The sequence below is a fragment of the Alosa alosa genome, chromosome 9 (assembly GCF_017589495.1).
Source record: "Alosa alosa isolate M-15738 ecotype Scorff River chromosome 9, AALO_Geno_1.1, whole genome shotgun sequence".
Taxonomy (NCBI): Eukaryota; Metazoa; Chordata; class Actinopteri; order Clupeiformes; family Clupeidae; genus Alosa; species Alosa alosa.
In genome coordinates this window covers 33,724,009-33,742,581 of record NC_063197.1, presented here as the reverse complement: position 1 = coordinate 33,742,581, position 18,573 = coordinate 33,724,009, and the positions used below count along the sequence as shown (strand labels likewise).

The following is an 18,573-nucleotide window of genomic DNA, read 5'->3' as shown; positions in this document are numbered from 1 at the left end:
CTCTCTCTGTCTCATGTTCTCTCTCTGTCTGTCTGCTCTCTCCTGCTGTTCTGTTCTGTGTACAGGCGGAGCAGAAGTCAAAGAAGGCAGCGGAGGTGTTTGCCGGTGCGATTGAGAAGTTCAACCGCGTGGGTGGCGACTTTGAGCAGAAGATGTGTGACTCAGCGCAGGTCAGTTCCTCGGGGTCTGGTGCTATCCCACGATGCACTGCTCCTTCGCTCATGTGTGCACTGTTCCCAGGAGGCGTCTGAGAAGAAAATGGTGCACTCATTCACCTAACTTCCCCCCCAACACTGCGGGCTCTCCAGAGACGGTCTCCTAGGAAACGCTGAATAGACTGTGACATCATAATTATGAGTTCCATGAGCATGTCTGACGTCCTGTGTGGGTGGCTAGCAGACTGCGTCACTGTGTGTGCGCATGCGGGGGTGTGTGTGTGTGTGTGGCACCTAGGCTCTCCCAAACTCTGCCACACACACAAACGCACAGAGAAAGGATAGTTGCCGGAGTTGCTCAGTGTTAGAGCAGAGGCGTAGCTGATGAGTTTTTAATAGTGGAAGCCTTGAGGCTGACTCATGTTTCAAGGTCTCCAGTTGTGCCTGAAAAACATCTTTCAGCATCTTCATATTTCACACCCAAAACGCTTTTAGCAAAAGCCATCTCTCACTTGTGTCCTAAGGCCAGTGTTAATACTGTGTGAAGGCCAGTGCTAATACTGGTTACAGTGTGAAGGCCAGTGCTAATACAGTGTGAAGGCCAGTGCTAATACAGTGTGAAGGCCAGTGCTAATACAGTGTGAAGGCCAGTGCTAATACTGGTTACAGTGTGAAGGCCAGTGCTAATACTGCACGTCTGCCAGTAGGTCAGGGTCCACTAGAGTCCCAATTTCACCTGACTCTGTATGGTCGTCCAGGTACAATAATGTCTGCATAGACGTCCAGGTACAATAAGGTGTGTGTGTGTGTATGACTCTGAATGGACGTCCAGGTACAATAAGGTATTCTGTGTGTGTGTATGACTGTGTATGGATGTCCAGGTACAAAAAGGTTTTTCTTTTGTGATGCCACTACACTACAAGGGCACAGACTCCAAATAGACTAGAAAGTGTAGTAAGAACAGCGAGGCGTCTATATGGTGTCCACCCCTGTACATCCACGTATCCACGTCTATATGGTGTCCACCCCTATACATCCACATATCCACGTCTATATGGTGTCCACCCCTGTACATCCACGTGTCCACGTCTATATGGTGTCCACGTCTATACATCCACGTCTATATGGTGTCCACGTCTATATGGTGTCCACGTGTCCACGTCTGTCTGTGTGCACGTCTGTCTGAACACGTTCTCTAGACAGCTGTTGAAGCTACTCTTGTGTGATCCCTCTTAGGTGTAATTTATGCTGTTTTCATTGTTTTGTGTCCATTACTCAAAATGCATTTGGTCTGTTGTGATTTATTTCTGTAACGCAATCTGTGTGTGTGTGTGTGTGTGTGTGTGTGTGTGTGTGTGTAGAAGTTTCAGGACATCGAGGAGGCCCACCTGAAGCAGATGAAGCAGCTGATTAAGGGTTATTCCCATTCGATAGAGGACACACACGTGCAGGTCGGACAGGTACGTGTCTAGTCCACAGAGAACACACACTCATATCTGGGATAGTTGTCTAGTCCAGACACACATGTAGCAGGTGACCAGGGGTAGTTCACTCTGTCCTACAAGAGACGAGCCAAATGTTCATCCTAAGGTGGATAAGTTCTCTCTCTTGCTGTTTTTGTTGTGTGTGTGTGTGTGTGTGTGTGTGTGTGTGTGTGTGTGTGTGTTTAGGTCCATGAGGAGTTTAAGCAGAACCTGGAGAACATTGGCATTGAGAACCTAGTCCAGAAGTTCACAGACCAGAAGGGCACAGGGAAGGAGAGGCCAGGTAGTCCACCTCTCCATCCACCTCTCCGTCTGCTTGCTACACACGACTGTCAAAACAACATGACTATCCAAACCACACGACTATCCACACAACACGACTATCCACACAACACGACTATCCACACAACACGACTATCCACACAACACGACTATCCACACAACACGACTATCGACTATCCACACAACACGACTATCCACACAACACGACTATCCACACAACACGACTATCCAAACAACACGACTGTCAAAACAACATGACTATCCAAACAACATTACTAGGGCTGTAACGATGTGCGATTCGAAACCGAAATCGCGATACTCATATCCACGAACCTGTGTCGCGGTGTGAAAAGGCAGAACAGCGACACACCCTTTCTAGTGTTTCATGCAGTGCTTTGCAGCTTACGCGGCCGCATAAGCAACACACATCTCCCGCTTTACTTACCGGTAGCCTACGTTGTCCAAAAATAAATAAACAAATCATAATTTCATATCTCTCGTTGCTTTCCAAACAGTCTAGAAGTAAACCCCCTCTCCTTGTCCCGCTCTCTCTTGCTCTCTCTCCTTCTGTCTCTCAAGGCTATTGAAATGTTATTTATTAAAATGTCCAGCCCCCCCCCAAAAAAAAAAAAAAAAAAATCGAGGTTTGGATCGAACCGTGGGTCAAAAATCGTGATCCAAACAACATGACTATCCAAACAACATGACTGTCAAAACAACTAAACAACATGACTATCCAAAGGACATCACTGTCTAAACAACATGACTATCCAAACAACATGACTGTCTAAACAACATGACTATCCATTCCAAACAACATGACTATCCAAACAACATGACTGTCTAAACAACATGACTATCCTTTCCAAACAACATGACTATCCAAACAACATGACTGTCAAAACAACATGACTATCCAAACAACATTACTGTCTAGGGGCAAAACTGTGTGTCAGAACATAATGTCCTACTCTGTAGCAAGGCCAGAAATCAAATCTAAACGAGTTTATGGGAAATCTTGATTTTGTTATCTGATTGAAGTCCTTTTTTGTGTAATGGTAAGTGGTTTGTATAGTTGTGTGTGTGTGTGTGTGTGTGTGTGTCTCCTGGTGTTCTAGCTCCAGTTTGTTTTGAGGAGTACCTGACGTCGACGGTGCCAACTGATGTTGGAAAGAAGAGTCGAGGGAAAGCGTTCCGCATCCCGGGGCTCGGCAAGAGAGACAAGGAGCCTGACTCGACGTAAGACAGACGCCTCGTCATGTAACAGAGACACTCTTGCCCCTCATTACATCATTTCCACCCTCATTACATCATTTCCACCCTCAGTACATAATTTCCTCCCTCCTTACATCATTTTCACCCTCATTACATCATTTCCACCCCTTATTTCCACCCTCATTACATCATTTCCACCCTCAGTACATCATTTCCACCCTCATTACATCATTTACATCATTTCCACCCTCATTACGTCATGTCCATGTCGTGTGCACCCAAACTAAAAGTGCTCGTACACGGCCCTGGCTCTACAGATGGCTAACAAACAGAAGGGCTTGGGCCAAACTAAAAGTGTTTGTGCATGCTTGTAATTATTCCATCATGTTTGTTAATTAGAGAGACAATAAGCTCGGACTCAGCATGACACACACACCACAGTAGAGACCGCAGGCTGGACTAAGAGCAGTCTGTGCTGATTATTATATCATCTGTGAGCGAGCGGCCGACCGGGGTTAATTACCATACCATGTGTTTGAGACTGGCCTATTGTGTGTGTGTGTGGAGATCATGTGTGTTAATGAGGACGAGAGTGTTTTGTTGTGTGTGTGGAGATCAAGTGTGTGTGTGTGTGTTCATGAGGATGAGAGTGTTTTGTTGTGTGTTTGTGTGATCGTGTGTGTTTATGAGGACGAGAGTATTTTGTTGTGTGTGTGTGTGTGATCATGTGTAGTGTGTGTGTTCATGAGGATGAGTGTTTTGTTGTGTGTGTGTGTGTGTGTGATCATGTGCGTTTTTATGAGGACGAGAATGTTTTGTTGTGTGTGTGTGTGGAGATCATGTGTGTTGTGTTTGTGTGTGGGGATCATGTGTGTGTGTTTATGAGGACGAGAGTGTTTTGTTGTGTGTGTGTGTGTGTGTGTGTGTGTGTGTGTGTGTGTGTGTAATCATGTGTGTTAATGAGGCGGTCGAGACAAGAGTCTTTTGTTTTGTGAATATCATGAATGTTGATGAGGGAGAGGATTAGGCCAGTTGGAGGTGTATGGCTAATGTATCGTCTGAATGTGTGTGTTAATGAAAGGACGGGGGAAAGTGTGTGTGAGGTAATGAGAGGACTGAGAAAAGACTGATTTGGTGTTTGTCTTTCACAGGGATTCTGCCGTCACTGAAGCTCCAGTGAGTACCTGCACACATACCCACACACACACACACACACACAAATATACACACACACACACAGAGCAGCACAAATGTTCTTACTGATAAGTGGACAGAGCTTGAGTGCACAATGGACAGCTTTTCTAGGAACATGAGACTTGGCTTTTTCAAGAGCTGATTCCTGGCATCCTGTGTGTGTGTGTTTGTTGTTTGTTTATGCACAAGTGACAATGACGTGTCTCATGGCGTCTGGTTACCCATGTTATTTTTACCTCCAGCTCTAAGGCTGGGGGTGGAGTTTAGCATGGGGCTGGAGGTGGAGGTGGTGGTGGAGTTTAGCATGGGGCTGGGGGGGGGTGGTGGTGGGGTTTAGCATGGGGTTGGGGGGAGGTGGTGGTGGGGTTTAGCATGGGGTTGGGGGGGTGGTGGTGGTGGGGTTTAGCATGGGGTTGGGGGGTGGTGGTGGTGGGGTTTAACATGGGGTTGGAGGTGGAGGTGGAGGGGGTGAGTGTGGTGGTGGGGTTTAGCATTGGGCTGCCAGAAGTGCTTTTTTAACAGGTGGATGGCACTGGGAGCAGTCTGCTAAACACAAACACACACTTATGTAAGAACCGAAGAGGCTGGAGAAGGGCTTCTACTGCAGACATACACACACACACACACATACACACACACATACAGTACACACACACACACACACACACACACACACACACACACACACACACACACATTACTGACGCTATTACCACAGAGGCCTAAAATAGCGTGTGCAGAGATTTCAGATTCGGTTACTTTGTTGATGAGCGGTTGACTACATCAGGGCAGTCTCACCTCCAGTGGTTGATGCAAGGTTGAAACTGAGACGGTAGTTCTGCATAATCTGTTTGGATGAAATGAAATGCTCTTGCCCTGTGTGATGTTAACCATGTTGTTAGTTGCTTTGGTTAAAGATGCGTCAACCTAATGTAATGTTAACTCTGCTGTCCTTTCTCTCTTTCTATCCCCCTTTCTCTCTTTCTATCCCCCTTTCTCTCTTTCTATCCCCCTTCTCTCTCTTGATCTCTCTCCCCCTCTTTCTCTCTTGCTCTTTCTCTATCCTCTCTCTATCCCTCTCTCTCGCTCTCTCTTCATCTCTCTCTCTAACCCTCTCTCGCTCTCTCTCTCTCTCTTGCTCTTTCTCTATCTCTCTCTCTATCCCTCTCTCTTGCTCTCTCATCTCTCTCTCTATCCCTCTCTCCTTGGGGGAGCAGAACTCTCCTCTGGAGGTGGATGACGAGGGCTTTGTGATCAGAGCTGATGGCAGACACAATGATATCCTTTACTGGACTCTGAAGGCCTGAGGGTCACAAGACACTTTGACCAGGTTAAGAACACTTAGACGTTTCAGTTGACCTGACCGTCCTGTGCAAATGATTTAACCTCATTTAAAATTAGTGTTAAAGTTTTTAAAAATGTATCCAAATCTAAAGCAGTTCAGAAGGCATTCCAAGTAGAACCTGATTTAAAACTAGGCCTTAATTCAATTTCATCTACAGTTTTGATGAACTGGGTAAAAAGAAAGTTGTTATTTTTCTGTAGTTCATAAATCGTGGTTTTTAAAGTTGCGTAAGAACTCCCGAGGGGACCAGCTGAGCTGAGGGGAGCGATGAGGGAGGAGAAGAGAGACTTGCGGTGAGGAGCCCGGCCCTCCACTTCCTGTCTTTGTTTAGTTTTTGGCCAATCAGCAGACCTTTTGGAGTGCTTGTCAAAGATACTGCTCCGATAAACGATCACTCGGCCGTACCTACGCCAGCTTACACGGCACTTCTGCTGACCATGCTTGTGCGTGCGCGCGCACACACACACACACACACACACGCAAGCACACGCGCACACGCACACACACACACACAAATGTACACGCAAGCACACGCACACACACACATACTCACACACACACACACAAATGTACACGCAAGCACACGCGCACACACACACAAACGCACAAATGCACAAATGCACACGCAAGCACGCACACACACTGTGAGAGAAATATAAGAGGCCATAGGAACAGCACAGGTCACAATGCTGGACTCTAAATGTGCTTTTTGTCTTTAAACAAGATGATTTGCAGCTCATATGCAATGCAATGCAATATATGTAAAACCAGACCCTAATCTTGATCTAAAGTGTTAAAGAAATATATTGATACAATGCATTAGAGATTCTAAGATCAGGAACCTCAGTGAGGATAGGAGCAGGCTTCACTCAATTTGTCTACTTTTAAACTTTAAGGGCCTGGATAGTTATACATAATCGAAAGTAGAAGAGAGGCCGCACTATGCATATATACTCTTTTATGCGCACATACGCGTTTCGGCGTGTGCCTTCTTCAGTGTGCAACAAGGTAACAATGTAGCCCATCTTATATACCCACACCCATTAACACAACCATATGAACACCCGCCTGCAGAGTTAAAATGCCTTGCAACTGATGATTTTTCATCATTTTGTCTAATTGTGCATTTATGCTCAAAGATTCGGGTTTTGAGTTGTCGCTTGGTTTTGCCCACATAAAACAACCCACAAGGGCACGTCAGTAAATATACTATGAAAGTAGATAAACAGGTAATTCTGCCCTTTACTGTGTATGTCCTGCCTGTTTTTGGATGTGTAAATATATTTTCTGTGAGCATGAAATTGCATGCTGCACAGTTCAAGCACTTAAAATTGCCGTGTGGAATTTTAAAGGGAAAAAGTGACTGAGTAGGTGCAGGGAGGTGCGAACGCACCAGCCGCTCTCTCAGGCTACAGTGGGCATCGCTTTCAAATGGCCACTTCAGTCGTGCATTTAGGCTACTTGGGTATGGCTTAAGGCTTGACTACTGGTAATGAAAATAGAAATCGAAATTTGCTGTCTACATTATTGTCAGTGTTGGGGTAACTAACCACATAAAAATCAAAACAGTGGTGTGATAATTGAACCAGTAGAGAAATAACTGTTCAGAATTAATCTGTAGCCTTGGGTAGGCTTCTGCGACGTTTTTAACAGGCTACGCTAGACAGGCTTAGACAACTATGACCCACGTTTTGGTTTCGTAAATTAATTTGCCCTACTTTTTGACTGCAATGTAGTCAATTGACTGCATGACATGTCATTTTTATTTTTCTGTACAATAAACAAATACATATGCCGGAGAATTACATTCATATTTGGAACTTACATAGGCCTAGTCCAATGCATCGTTACACTACGTTAGTGTTTCCCAAAACCATAGTAGCAACGAACGTTCGCAACCACTATCGTAAAGTTGTGTAGTTACAACTACACCTCTCAACCTGTGGTAGAATGCTAGTAGAAGCATAGTTCCAGGGATCTTCATGTCAAAGAATTCACTGACGCCAGTTATTTGTTTGCAAATTAATAATTATAAATATATTTAGGTTTCTAATTGATATTTACACTTCTAACCACCATACATCCATATTTTAAAATGCCCAAGGCAGAAAATACATAAATTAAAAGTCAATTTGCAGCCATGTGCACGTAAGTAAAAGTCACACACCTGCAGATAATAATAAGGTGGTGCGCACTTTTTGACGAGTCAGCTGAGAATATGTAGCCTTTGATTTTCATGGAGGGGGGGTCCTTGTTAGTTTACATAAACCAAGCCAAGAAGGCGGATTCTGATTTTGATAATATGATCTGCACAAAAGATAAACTTAGGTAAACAACGATGTCAATATTGTTGTCAAAATCTTAACCCAGATTCGAACTCTTGGACAAGGGACTGGTAACTGCTGTACAACGGTGACTGTCATCTACCGGCCTTAACGCAATGCGCCACAGAAGTATGTGCAGGTGGCTGTTCACGTGCTACTAAACGTCATTAATCACCTTAGTCCAGACTACTGAAGTTTGGAAACTATCATGGTCCAAACTTGCAGTACTATGTAAGTACGACAGTTTTGGGAAACAGTCGTAACTTACATGTTGGTTAGTTGAACGATGCATCCTGTTAGTAAAAAGCTAACCTCCGTAGTTGTACGGGAAATGCACCCCATGTAGGCCATTAGCAATCTGTTTATTTTATTTTATTTTATTTTATTTTATTTTATGAAGCCTACACAGTAGATCACATGCCACATTCTCACTTTCAATAGACAGATGCAATAGCCATTGGTCAAGTATTGAGTATAAAGCAATTAAGATAGTATGAAGTACTTTTTGTATAGGGTACTATCATAAAAATTCGTTAAAACGAATAGCATTTTGCAACTTGACAAAACACCGGATTAAATATTGTAGGCACAGGAGAAAACTTGTACATCCATTGGCCCGTGGGGAGATCACATGCCAGTTGCCTCTCCCTTCAGTGCTATGACTCGTTCGGCTGTGAGCTTGTTTCGCCAAAAAAAACTCTTGCAGATATCAATGCGTCTTTGTTCATGGGTTTCGCCTGACAGCAAAGGCTTAGACAACTATGACCAGGCTTGGAATTTCACCATTCTGGGGGCAAGGCCACTTGGCCTTCAGTTGGGCATATTTGGTGGGGGGCACAAAGGCCACATGTCAGGGCACCAAGGCCAAAGTTAACTATACAGTAGTAGGCTATAAAAATGATCAAAGTTGTATTTAGCCTATTCACTGCAGTAGACCTGCATCACTGTATGAAACATTACAAAAACATGAAACATGACATATTACATAGAACTGTAAATCATCTGATCATCTAATATTTACAGATATCTAGGCTATAACATTTATTTTATATTTGGCCTGTTATGAAATCGTGTATTAAACAATTTAAGCACAGCTCAGCTTTAAGAAACTCAAATAGCCTAGATGCATGCTTAGCATTTTGTGATCATTAAGGCTACTTTCACAAACTCTTAGTCAGCTGTCCTCTGATTTACCAATATCTAGGCGATATTTGTAACATTTATTTTGTATTTGGCCCGTTATGAAATCATGTGGAACAATTTAAACACGTTGTAAAACTTAAAGCCCAAATTTGGAGACATCCATGTATGTCGAACTTTACTGCAAATTCAAAACTGGATTACTCCGGAACGGCTAACTGTACAGGGGACTGCTTTACACCTTTTGTGTTCGGTAAGGTCTCCTGTTTATTCTGATATTTGGTTTGTCATGTGTTAAAAAAGAAGGTTAAGTAAAGTATTCCACCGAGATGAATGGGTAGGGAGATCATGGGGACAAAAACCTTCAGTAGAATGTATGATTAAATTGAATTAAATTATTTACTTTTCCCGCGAACCGTTCAACACAGCAATTATCGGCTAACATCGTTTAAAAGCTGAGAAAAAGCTCTTTCATGTGATACTTGTGATGTCTGTGTGATGAATAAGCTACTTCGCGAGTAGTTCAACTGAGAATAGGTGAATTTGGACCCACCTTCTTTTTTGCGCTGTCACTTTCTCCACTGCGTAAAAGACTAAATTAATTTGCGCTGTGAATGCTAAGATAATTTTGACAGGTCACAGGCTAAATAAAAATCGCTATTAGTAGGACGCAAAGCAGAATATTGAAAGAAGGGGGCACCAAGGCCACCGTGGCCTGTAAACCTCTGATTTTCAAAGGGGCCTCACGGCCAACCCAAGTGGCTACGACGGCCATGGCCGTCGTGGCCGCCGTGAAATTCCTACCCTGACTATGACCCACGTTTTGGTTTCGTAATTTGCCCTACTTATTGACTGCAATGTAGTCAATTGACTGCTTGACAGGTTATTTTTATTTTTCTGTACAATAAACAAATACATCTGCTTTATGCCACAGAATAACGCACTTGGCCAGCCTATAGAACGGGCACATTTTGGAGAGAATAGAGAATGTACGCACGCAAGAATCTGTAGGCTGTTTGTGGCTGGTTACCAGCAAACAATGTTTAATGCATTAACTCAACACGTCAAACCTTTTCTAAACAATACAAACAGAAAGGATGCAGCAGGCAGCAAATATAGAAGAGTAATTTGCAGTGGAAGAACAAAATGCTGAATGAAGCCCAAAGATATGAAGGCATATCTGGCAAGTTGTTATTTTTTGAAGACGTAAATGGTTGGGCTATAGGCCTAATTTGCAAGAAGGAGACATAAAGCGTGAGCATGCCACACTATCCACAGCTGTGGTAGCGGGGGGTAGGAGGATTACTGTTAGCGCAGGATTTATATACAATTCTTCAACAGAAGGCCTGCCTCGAATGCGGGCTTGCCCAAAAAAAAGGCCTGTGGTTTGCGCAGCCTACAGTAAGTAGGTCAGTGAGTTAGGAGTCCTCTAGACTTCTTTTAAGCTGTCTCAGAGGTGGAAAGTTGCGGGCAGGGCCGGATTAACAATTCATAGACCCTTGGGAACAAATGTCTGATGGCCCCCCCTGCCCCCCAGCCAACGTGAATCGGGCGGTCAGTTATTAGGCCTATCTGTGAGGCCAAGCCTCACCAAGTACCCCGTTTGGCTAACATTACATTTAATTAAACTGCTTATAGGCTATGCCGAAATAGTTTCAATATCAGTGTCGGGTGAATTAGGAAATGCCTTATGGCTGAAAGCTGCTTGGGATCCCCGTCAAGCAATAACCATACAAAAAGTTAAAAACAGATGACATGATGCGCGTCACTGACATAATGCGCAAATAATATTAGATATTCCAATATATTCAAATACATGTGTTTATTTTAGAGGGGATATTCGAACGTCATTTTTGAGCAATTTTGACAGCCCTAGTCCACTGTAGGCTACGCCAATCGTCTATTAACACCTTCCACCTAACCCCGGTGAGTGGGGGTCGCTATAATGCGTGTGAAATAGCACCATTGAGTAGCCTATGCGAAATAGCCTTAAAATCGTTCCAGTCCTTCTGGTTTCTCCACCTACTGGTTTCCTTGCGCGTGCATGCGCTGCAGCAGTTGTCAGACATTCACAAACAAGTTGTTTTAGGCGGTTTGAAGTCGCTTTTCATACGCCATGAGCTCGGCTACATTACAGCCACTCGGACAAAAGACATGTAAAAAAATATATGTTTTGAAAACTAGCATTAAACTGGATTCGATCCCGCAAAAGCAACACACGCGTGACTCTCTCCATCCTGATTCCCTACTCTTTGAGCCAACTAATATGTTACGCGAATCAATTCACTATTGTAGGCTACCATTAATTAATAACATAGGCAACACCCAGGTAACATGTTGTCCAGGCTATCTGAAACAAGGGGTTGCCTCATCTACAACAACTGGTTTCCTTGGGCTGCTACAGTCGTCAGTGCACTGTGCACAGTAGGCCTATGCTACTCTTTGTGGTTGATCAACTAAAAATAAAAGATGTATTTGGTGATGACGTTATTCTAGGCCTAGTAGACCTAAATTCTGAGAAATTAAATGGTACGAGAAACGATCTACATAGCGCACAGTGTTGCGCGGTCTGCCAGAAATTAAGCGGTCGACCGCGGTCACCCGCGGTTATGAGTCATAAACAAAATATTTTAATGATATTCGGGTCATTTGCGGGCGGGTTAGTTAATCTCTCTTGCCCATGGGCGTAGATTTGCGTGGGGACCGAAGGACGTGTCCACACCAATATCAAATTACGACTGAAATGTCCCCACCAATATTCAGGTTGAAATGGGGGGCGCTCACATGCGCTACACATGCGCTACACAAAGAGTTAAATCATTTCTCACTTCAGTGCTGCGGATCATCTCGTACAGATCTTGTAATATGCAGTAAGCCTATAAGGGTAAATCGCGCTGATTTGAGGTTACCTATAATAACTGCCAGTGAGCCGCAGTCTCCTGCGCAGCATTGCGCAGCGCTTCAGCTTCACTTCGGCATATGAAGTGCGTCCAAATTCACCCATTCTTCTCTGTTGAACTCCTGGACAAGTAGGCTACTCATCACACATGTGTCACACGAAAGAGCCTTTTCTCAGCTTTTAAACGGTGCTAGCTAGCCACTATTTGCTGTGATAAACAGTTCGCGAGAAAAATAAGAGAAAATAAAGATAGATAGATAGATAGATAGATAGATAGATAGATAGATAGATAGATAGATATATATACTTTAATTATCCCACAGGGAAATTCAGTTGTTTCAGCAGCCTTAAGAACATACAGCAAGCACACACACACACATATAGTCCACATACATAAACAAGAAATTACTTCCCCCCACAAGACAGCATATGATAGCTGTCAAGGTACCATACACATCCAAGTACCAAAGTGTAACTGCCTTATATGACAGTTGCCTCCATATTAGATATAAAAGATTAAAAGATGAGTTGTCTCTCTCTACTCAAAGGAGAGTCGTTGTAAATTGCTGTGGGTAAGAAGGTTTTCTTATATCTGTCCCTGCTGCAACCGAGTTGGCGAAACCGCCAACTAAAAACACTTTGTTGTTTTGCCAGTCTACTGTGTAGGGCATGTGATGCATTGTCCATGATGTGTAACAATTTCTGCAACATCCTCCTTTCCACGACCAACTCTAGAGGCTCCAGAGTAGTCCCCAGCACATAGCCTGCTTTCCTAATCAGCTTGTTCAGTCTGTTGAGTCACTGGCCCTGATACTGCTACCCCAGCAGATTACAGCAAAGAAAATTGCACTTGCTACCACAGACTGATAAAACATTCATCTTATTGCACACATTAAAAGACTTAAGCTTCCTCAAGAAATAGAGCCTGCTTTGACCCTTCTTGTAGACAGCCTCAGTGTTATGCTTCCAGTCCAGTTTATTGTCTATGTGAACCCCCAGATATTTATAGTTCTCCACCACCTCCACCTCTTCCCCCAGGACAGTGAGGGTGTTTGGCTTTGTCCTGTTCCTGCTTAAGTCCACCACCATCTCTTTGGTCTTGGCCACATTCAAGAGCAGGTGGTTGCTGCCACACCACTCCACAAAGCGATCCACCGTCTGCCGGTACTCTGTTTCTACCCCCCCCTTAACACACCCCACCAATGCAGTCATCTGAGAACTTCTGCAGATGGCAAGACCTAGAGTTGTATTGGAAGTCAGAGGTGTATAGTGTGAAAAGGAAAGGGGATAGCACAGTCCCCTAAGGTGCTCCTGTACTACTGACCACCCGCTCAGACACACAGCCCCCCAGCCGAACAAACTGTGGCCTATCTGAGAGGTAGTCCATAATCCAGGAAGTGATGGTGGTGGCCAGCTGCATCCTATGCATCTCCTCCCCCAGCAGCCTAGGCTGGATGGTGTTAAATGCACTGGAGAAATCAAAAGACATGATTCTCACAGTGCCACCCGCTTTATCCAGGTGAGAGTGGACTCTCTGGAGCAGGTAGATGATGACATCCTCTGCTCCCACCTTGGGACAGTAGGCAAACTGTAGGGGGTCCAGGGAGGGGGTCCACCAGTGGTCTCAGATGGGCCAAAACCACCAGCACCTTCATGCACTTCTCTCCAGCACCTTCATGCACTTCTCTCCAGCACTCTCTCCAGCACCTTCATGCACTTCTCTCCAGCACCTTCATGCACTTCTCTCCAGCACCTTCATGACATGTGATTTCAAGGCAACTGGTCTATAATTGTTGAGGGCCGATGGAGAGGGCTTCTTTGGGACCGGGACCAGGCAGGATGTTTTCCACAGCACAGGTACCTTCCCCTGCCCAAGGTTAAGGTTGAATAGATGCTACAGAACCCGCACAGCTGTTTGGCGCAGGACTTCAGTACCCTGGGACTGATGCCATCTGGGCCTGCAGTCTTATTCAGGTGGAGTTTTACCAGCTGCCTTTTCACCTGGTTACTGGTGACGGACAAACAGGTGGGAGGGCTGGAGGAGAGGGAGGAGGAGGAGAAGGGTGCATGTGGGGAGGGGACATGTGTGGAGGTGGAGACAGTGGGGCTTGTGGAGCTGGGAGGGGCGATGGAGGCAGATGGAGGCCCCATGCTGAAGCGGTTGAAAAACGTGTTCAGCTCATTGGCCACCTCATGTTGTTCTGCTGGAGCTTGTTTTCCAGCTTACGCCTGTATGCCTCCTTGCTCTCCTTCAGCCTCACCTTCAGTTCCCTCTGCACCCTCCTGAGTGTCTCTCGGTCACCCTCCCTGAAAGCTCTTTTCTTTTTGTTTAATAGTTCTTTCAGTTCACTTGTGACCCAAGGCTTGTTGTTGGCAAAGCACCTCACCGTTCTTGTAGGTACTATGTTGTCGACACAGAAGGTGATGTACTCTGTAATACAGTCAGTCATGGAGTCGATGTCATCTCCATGGGGTTCACAGAGCACATCCCAATCTGTGACCTCAAAGCACCTCTGCAGAAGTTCTGTTGCTTCCGGTGTCCAGTGCCTCACAGCCTTTGTAGTCACTGGTTGCCGCTGCACAATGGGTGTGTAGGTGGGGGTGAGCAAGACCAAGTTGTGATCAGATCTGCCCAGGGGGGGTAGGGCAGTAGAGCTGTAGGCATCCTTCACATTTGCATACAATAAGTCCAGTATTTTATTTTCCCTGGTATGACAGTCCACATATTGTTGAAATGTTGGAAGTGTTGCAGAGAGAGAAGCGTGATTAAAATCTCCAGAAATTGCTATGAATGCATTTGGATGTTGAGTGAGTAGTCTAGCAGTGACAGAGTTGATGACGTCACATGCAACGTCGGCATCAGCTGAAGGCGGAATGTAAACAGCGACCGCCATGACACAGGTGAACTCACGAGGTAGGTAGAATGGACGCAGGCTCACTGCTTACAGTTCGATGTTCGGATTGCAAACCTGCTCCTTCACCGTGGCAACACCGTCTGTTGTTCACAAGCACCGCGACTCCCCCTCCTTTCTTCTTACCGCTCAGCCTGCGATCCCGGTCAGCTCGCGCCGTGGAGAAGCCATGGATGGAGATGTTGGAGTCCGGGATATGCTCCTGCAGCCACGTCTCGGTAAAGCACATGAGGCTACATTCCCGGTGATCCCGCTGTGTCCTTGTCAATGCCGCAAGTTCATCGGTCTTGTTTGGCAACGACCTCACATTCCCCATGACGATGGATGGAATAAAAGGTTTAAATGTCCTTCTCCTGGCTCTTCGTAGCACACCGGCCCTGCACCCCCGGCGTCTCCTTCTCAACTCCTTGGGGATTTGTTGTTTTGATCCCAGCAGTAGTTGTGGTTTGGAGAGCGCGATCAGCTGGTCCCGAAGGTATACTATACTGCCCGCGTTGACATGATCTCCGTGTACGTTATAAAAACAATAAAACAGTATAAAAGTCGCACAAGCCACTTAGCATCCATAGTATACTGACAGCTAGCCAGACGCCACTACATAAGACGCAACATAAAAGAACGCAACTAAATACTTAAAAAATCCATACAGAGCAAGAGCTGCTGCAACAGGCTGCCATCAGCACGGCGCCATCTTGATAGAGAAAAATAAGAGTAATAATTATTCTCTGCGCCCATCTCCACATCCATTTGTCTCGGTGGAATATCGAGGGCCAACACACTCTTCAAGCAACACATGAAAAACTATATATCAGAATAAACAGCAGACCTTACCGAACACAAAGGTGTAATGCATTCCCGTGTATAGTTAGCTGTTCCAGAGTAATCCGGTTTTGAAATAAATTGTAGCAAAATTCAACATGGTCTTTCGGCTTTAAACATTTCTTAAAACTGGACTGTGCTTACATCGCCTAGATATCTGTAAATATTAGAATCAGAGAATATACATGCAACTCACGGTTAAGAGTTTGTCAATGTAGCCTTAATGATTTCTTTTCACAAAATGCTAAGCATGCATGTATTTAAGTTTCTTAAAACCTGAGCTGTGCTTAAATGAGTCAATGCATGATTTCATAACAGACCAAATAGAAAATAAATGTTAAATATAGCCTACATATCTGTACATATTAAAATCAGATTATGTAGGCTACACAGTATAGTTAGATCAAGTTGGACAGTAGCACATTTTAATCATGGATAGTTGGACAGTAGCACATTTTAATCATTTTATATATCTATAGTGGCTGGTGAAAGAGTTGAGTGGCTTTTTTTTAGGGGGGCAGGCAGTGGGTAGTGTCCCCATGAAAGCTCAGACCAAACCTACGCCCTTGCTCTTGCCCAGAGGTGGAAAAAGTACGAAAATATTGTACTCAAGTAAAAGTACCAATACCTTGATGAAATATTACTCAAGTACAAGTTAAAATACCGATCTGAAAATGTACTCAAGTAAAAGTAAAAAGTAGTTCATTTAAAATATACTTTAAGTAAAAGTTACTTAGTTATTTTTTTTTGGGGGGGGTGGGTACCAGAACAACCAGTTTTACCAAAGACTTTCTACTGAGACACAGCACTCAAAAAAATCCTCCATAGTAATGTATGGGGTTAATATGTAACGCCAATATGGCTGTTGTCTACACATATCACAACCCTTCCGCGGCAAAACGCGACATGTGAATACATTGAGCCAATCATGTGGTGTGTTGTAAAATACATTGAGCCAATCATGTGGTGTGCTGTGAAGACATCGTGCCAATCATCTGTTGTGATCTCGCTGCTGGAGCAAGATTGGTGTCGTGAAGTTTACGCTGACACGCATTTCTGCTGAAATAGATCTTGCGATAAGTGCCCAAAAGTGTTGCAATATGGCGAAAGTGGAGGTAACTTGCCTGAAAAGGACGTTGAGAAATGGAGATCTATGTGAAAAATCACCGGAGTTCTCCTTTAAGTTTGAGCAGTAGGTGATTTTCAAAGTTAGTTGCACTCATCCTTGGGTCGCTTTGCAGTGAACAGTAATCCAGCACAACTGAAAAGCCCCTCATAGGCAGCTGAGGCAGGCAGGCAGGCCAATATTGAGTTGCAGAGTTTTTTTTATATTTGGAAACGAGCAGAAGGTTCAGCAGATTAAAGGGCGTCGTACTGGGGGGGAAAGTGGGAAGTATAGGGCCCCAATGGAGGAGAGGGCCTGTGAAAAGTGGAATACAGGGGGCACAACATTTTCACCAGGCATTAGTAATAACTCTGAGGTTATCCACTCAGGTAAACCCACCTAGGCTATGTTATAGACGTTCTATGAGGTACCAGTGTTTAGCTGTGTCACAAAACAATAAGCTTTATCAGACTACTTTTAAAATGATATTCGGGGCTATATACATTTTAAACATTCGGGGCTGAAGACCCGACAAAGCCTTGCGTTAATTCTTCAGATGGGAAGTGTCAGGAATTTTCATACGAGAGACGCTCTCATTGGTGGTTAGTATATGGAGTTGGGAATTGACAGCAACATATCCAATCACATTATGAGAGATGCTGAATTTAACATAAACTGCGATGTTTGATTTTAAATTAATGTAAATTTAGCCGGGACTGTAAGCTGGCACACGTGGGTTCTCGATGTTTTCAGTGGGTGCCCGAGAGACGGAGCATCCACGGTATCGGCGCCTATGACAAGCGTATCTCGCGGTTGCATCCATACAATCAAACATGCAATGTGAACATCTGGGATTGGGGAGAGCACTAAATGCTCTTCTGAATAAGCACGAAGTCATGCCTTTAAATGAAAAACACTCTTTAATAATCAAAAAATAAACGCTAATGAAGTAAACTTGTGACCATCAAAAATCGTTTTATCGCCTGTAACTCCGTGATAACAGGACGTAACAGGAAGGCATTTGGCTGAGCAACGGAGGTTAATATGCTCTATAATTTGTCCAAATGATGTCTGTCTATCATCGTTGCACTTTCGGAGAAAACCAGAATGTTTTAATTTGTCCCGCGTTTCTCACTGCTGCAAACGGGATTCACTCGCCAGTTAACCAAATATTTCTTTATTAGGGCAGGGCAGGCATATTTCTGGCTATTAAATTATTTCTAAACCAGTCTGCTAAAGTCTGTAGTGAAGTCTGTGTAGAGTTTTCCAGCTCCATTTCTTTTTACGAGACACCCTGCTCACTTGAGACCTCTGCCGGTTGTTGCAGCGTCGTTGCAGTGTCACTGGAAAAATACAAATTAAAGTCACGTAATGCCGCGTGATCCCGCGCGCGGACCGCGAGGGAAGCTGGCCAAGTCGAAGCACTGCCCACTGTAGGTGCTTGTTTAAAGCAGCTGCGCGGTGGATCCTGGGAAGTATGACCTATGTGTGGGTCACTGCTTAAGATGTGCCAGTGGCGATGCACAATGTTCTTTAAGCTATTTGAAATCTGACCATAGGTGGATACAAGTGTAACTGTAGCATTGTTAGAACTATTCTGATCAGTACGTTTGGTCATCAGGTCAGCACGTTGGATACTGCGCGCGCGCTCTAGACAGTCACGCACCAAGTTATCTGTATAGCCCCTGTCAAGGAATCT

At 44.5% G+C, this 18,573-nt stretch overlaps 1 protein-coding gene across 1 annotated transcript in view; it reads left to right on the top strand.

The window, feature by feature from the left end:
- Window positions 1–18,573, top strand: part of fcho1 (FCH and mu domain containing endocytic adaptor 1) — an 80,373-nt gene that overhangs the window by 30,969 nt on the left and 30,831 nt on the right. Inside the window, exons 8-13 of the mRNA XM_048252930.1 lie at window positions 66–170; window positions 1,517–1,615; window positions 1,826–1,922; window positions 3,040–3,160; window positions 4,288–4,312; window positions 5,548–5,608. Coding sequence (XP_048108887.1) covers window positions 66–170; window positions 1,517–1,615; window positions 1,826–1,922; window positions 3,040–3,160; window positions 4,288–4,312; window positions 5,548–5,608 — 508 coding nt within the window. The remainder of the gene's footprint in view (window positions 1–65; window positions 171–1,516; window positions 1,616–1,825; window positions 1,923–3,039; window positions 3,161–4,287; window positions 4,313–5,547; window positions 5,609–18,573) is intronic.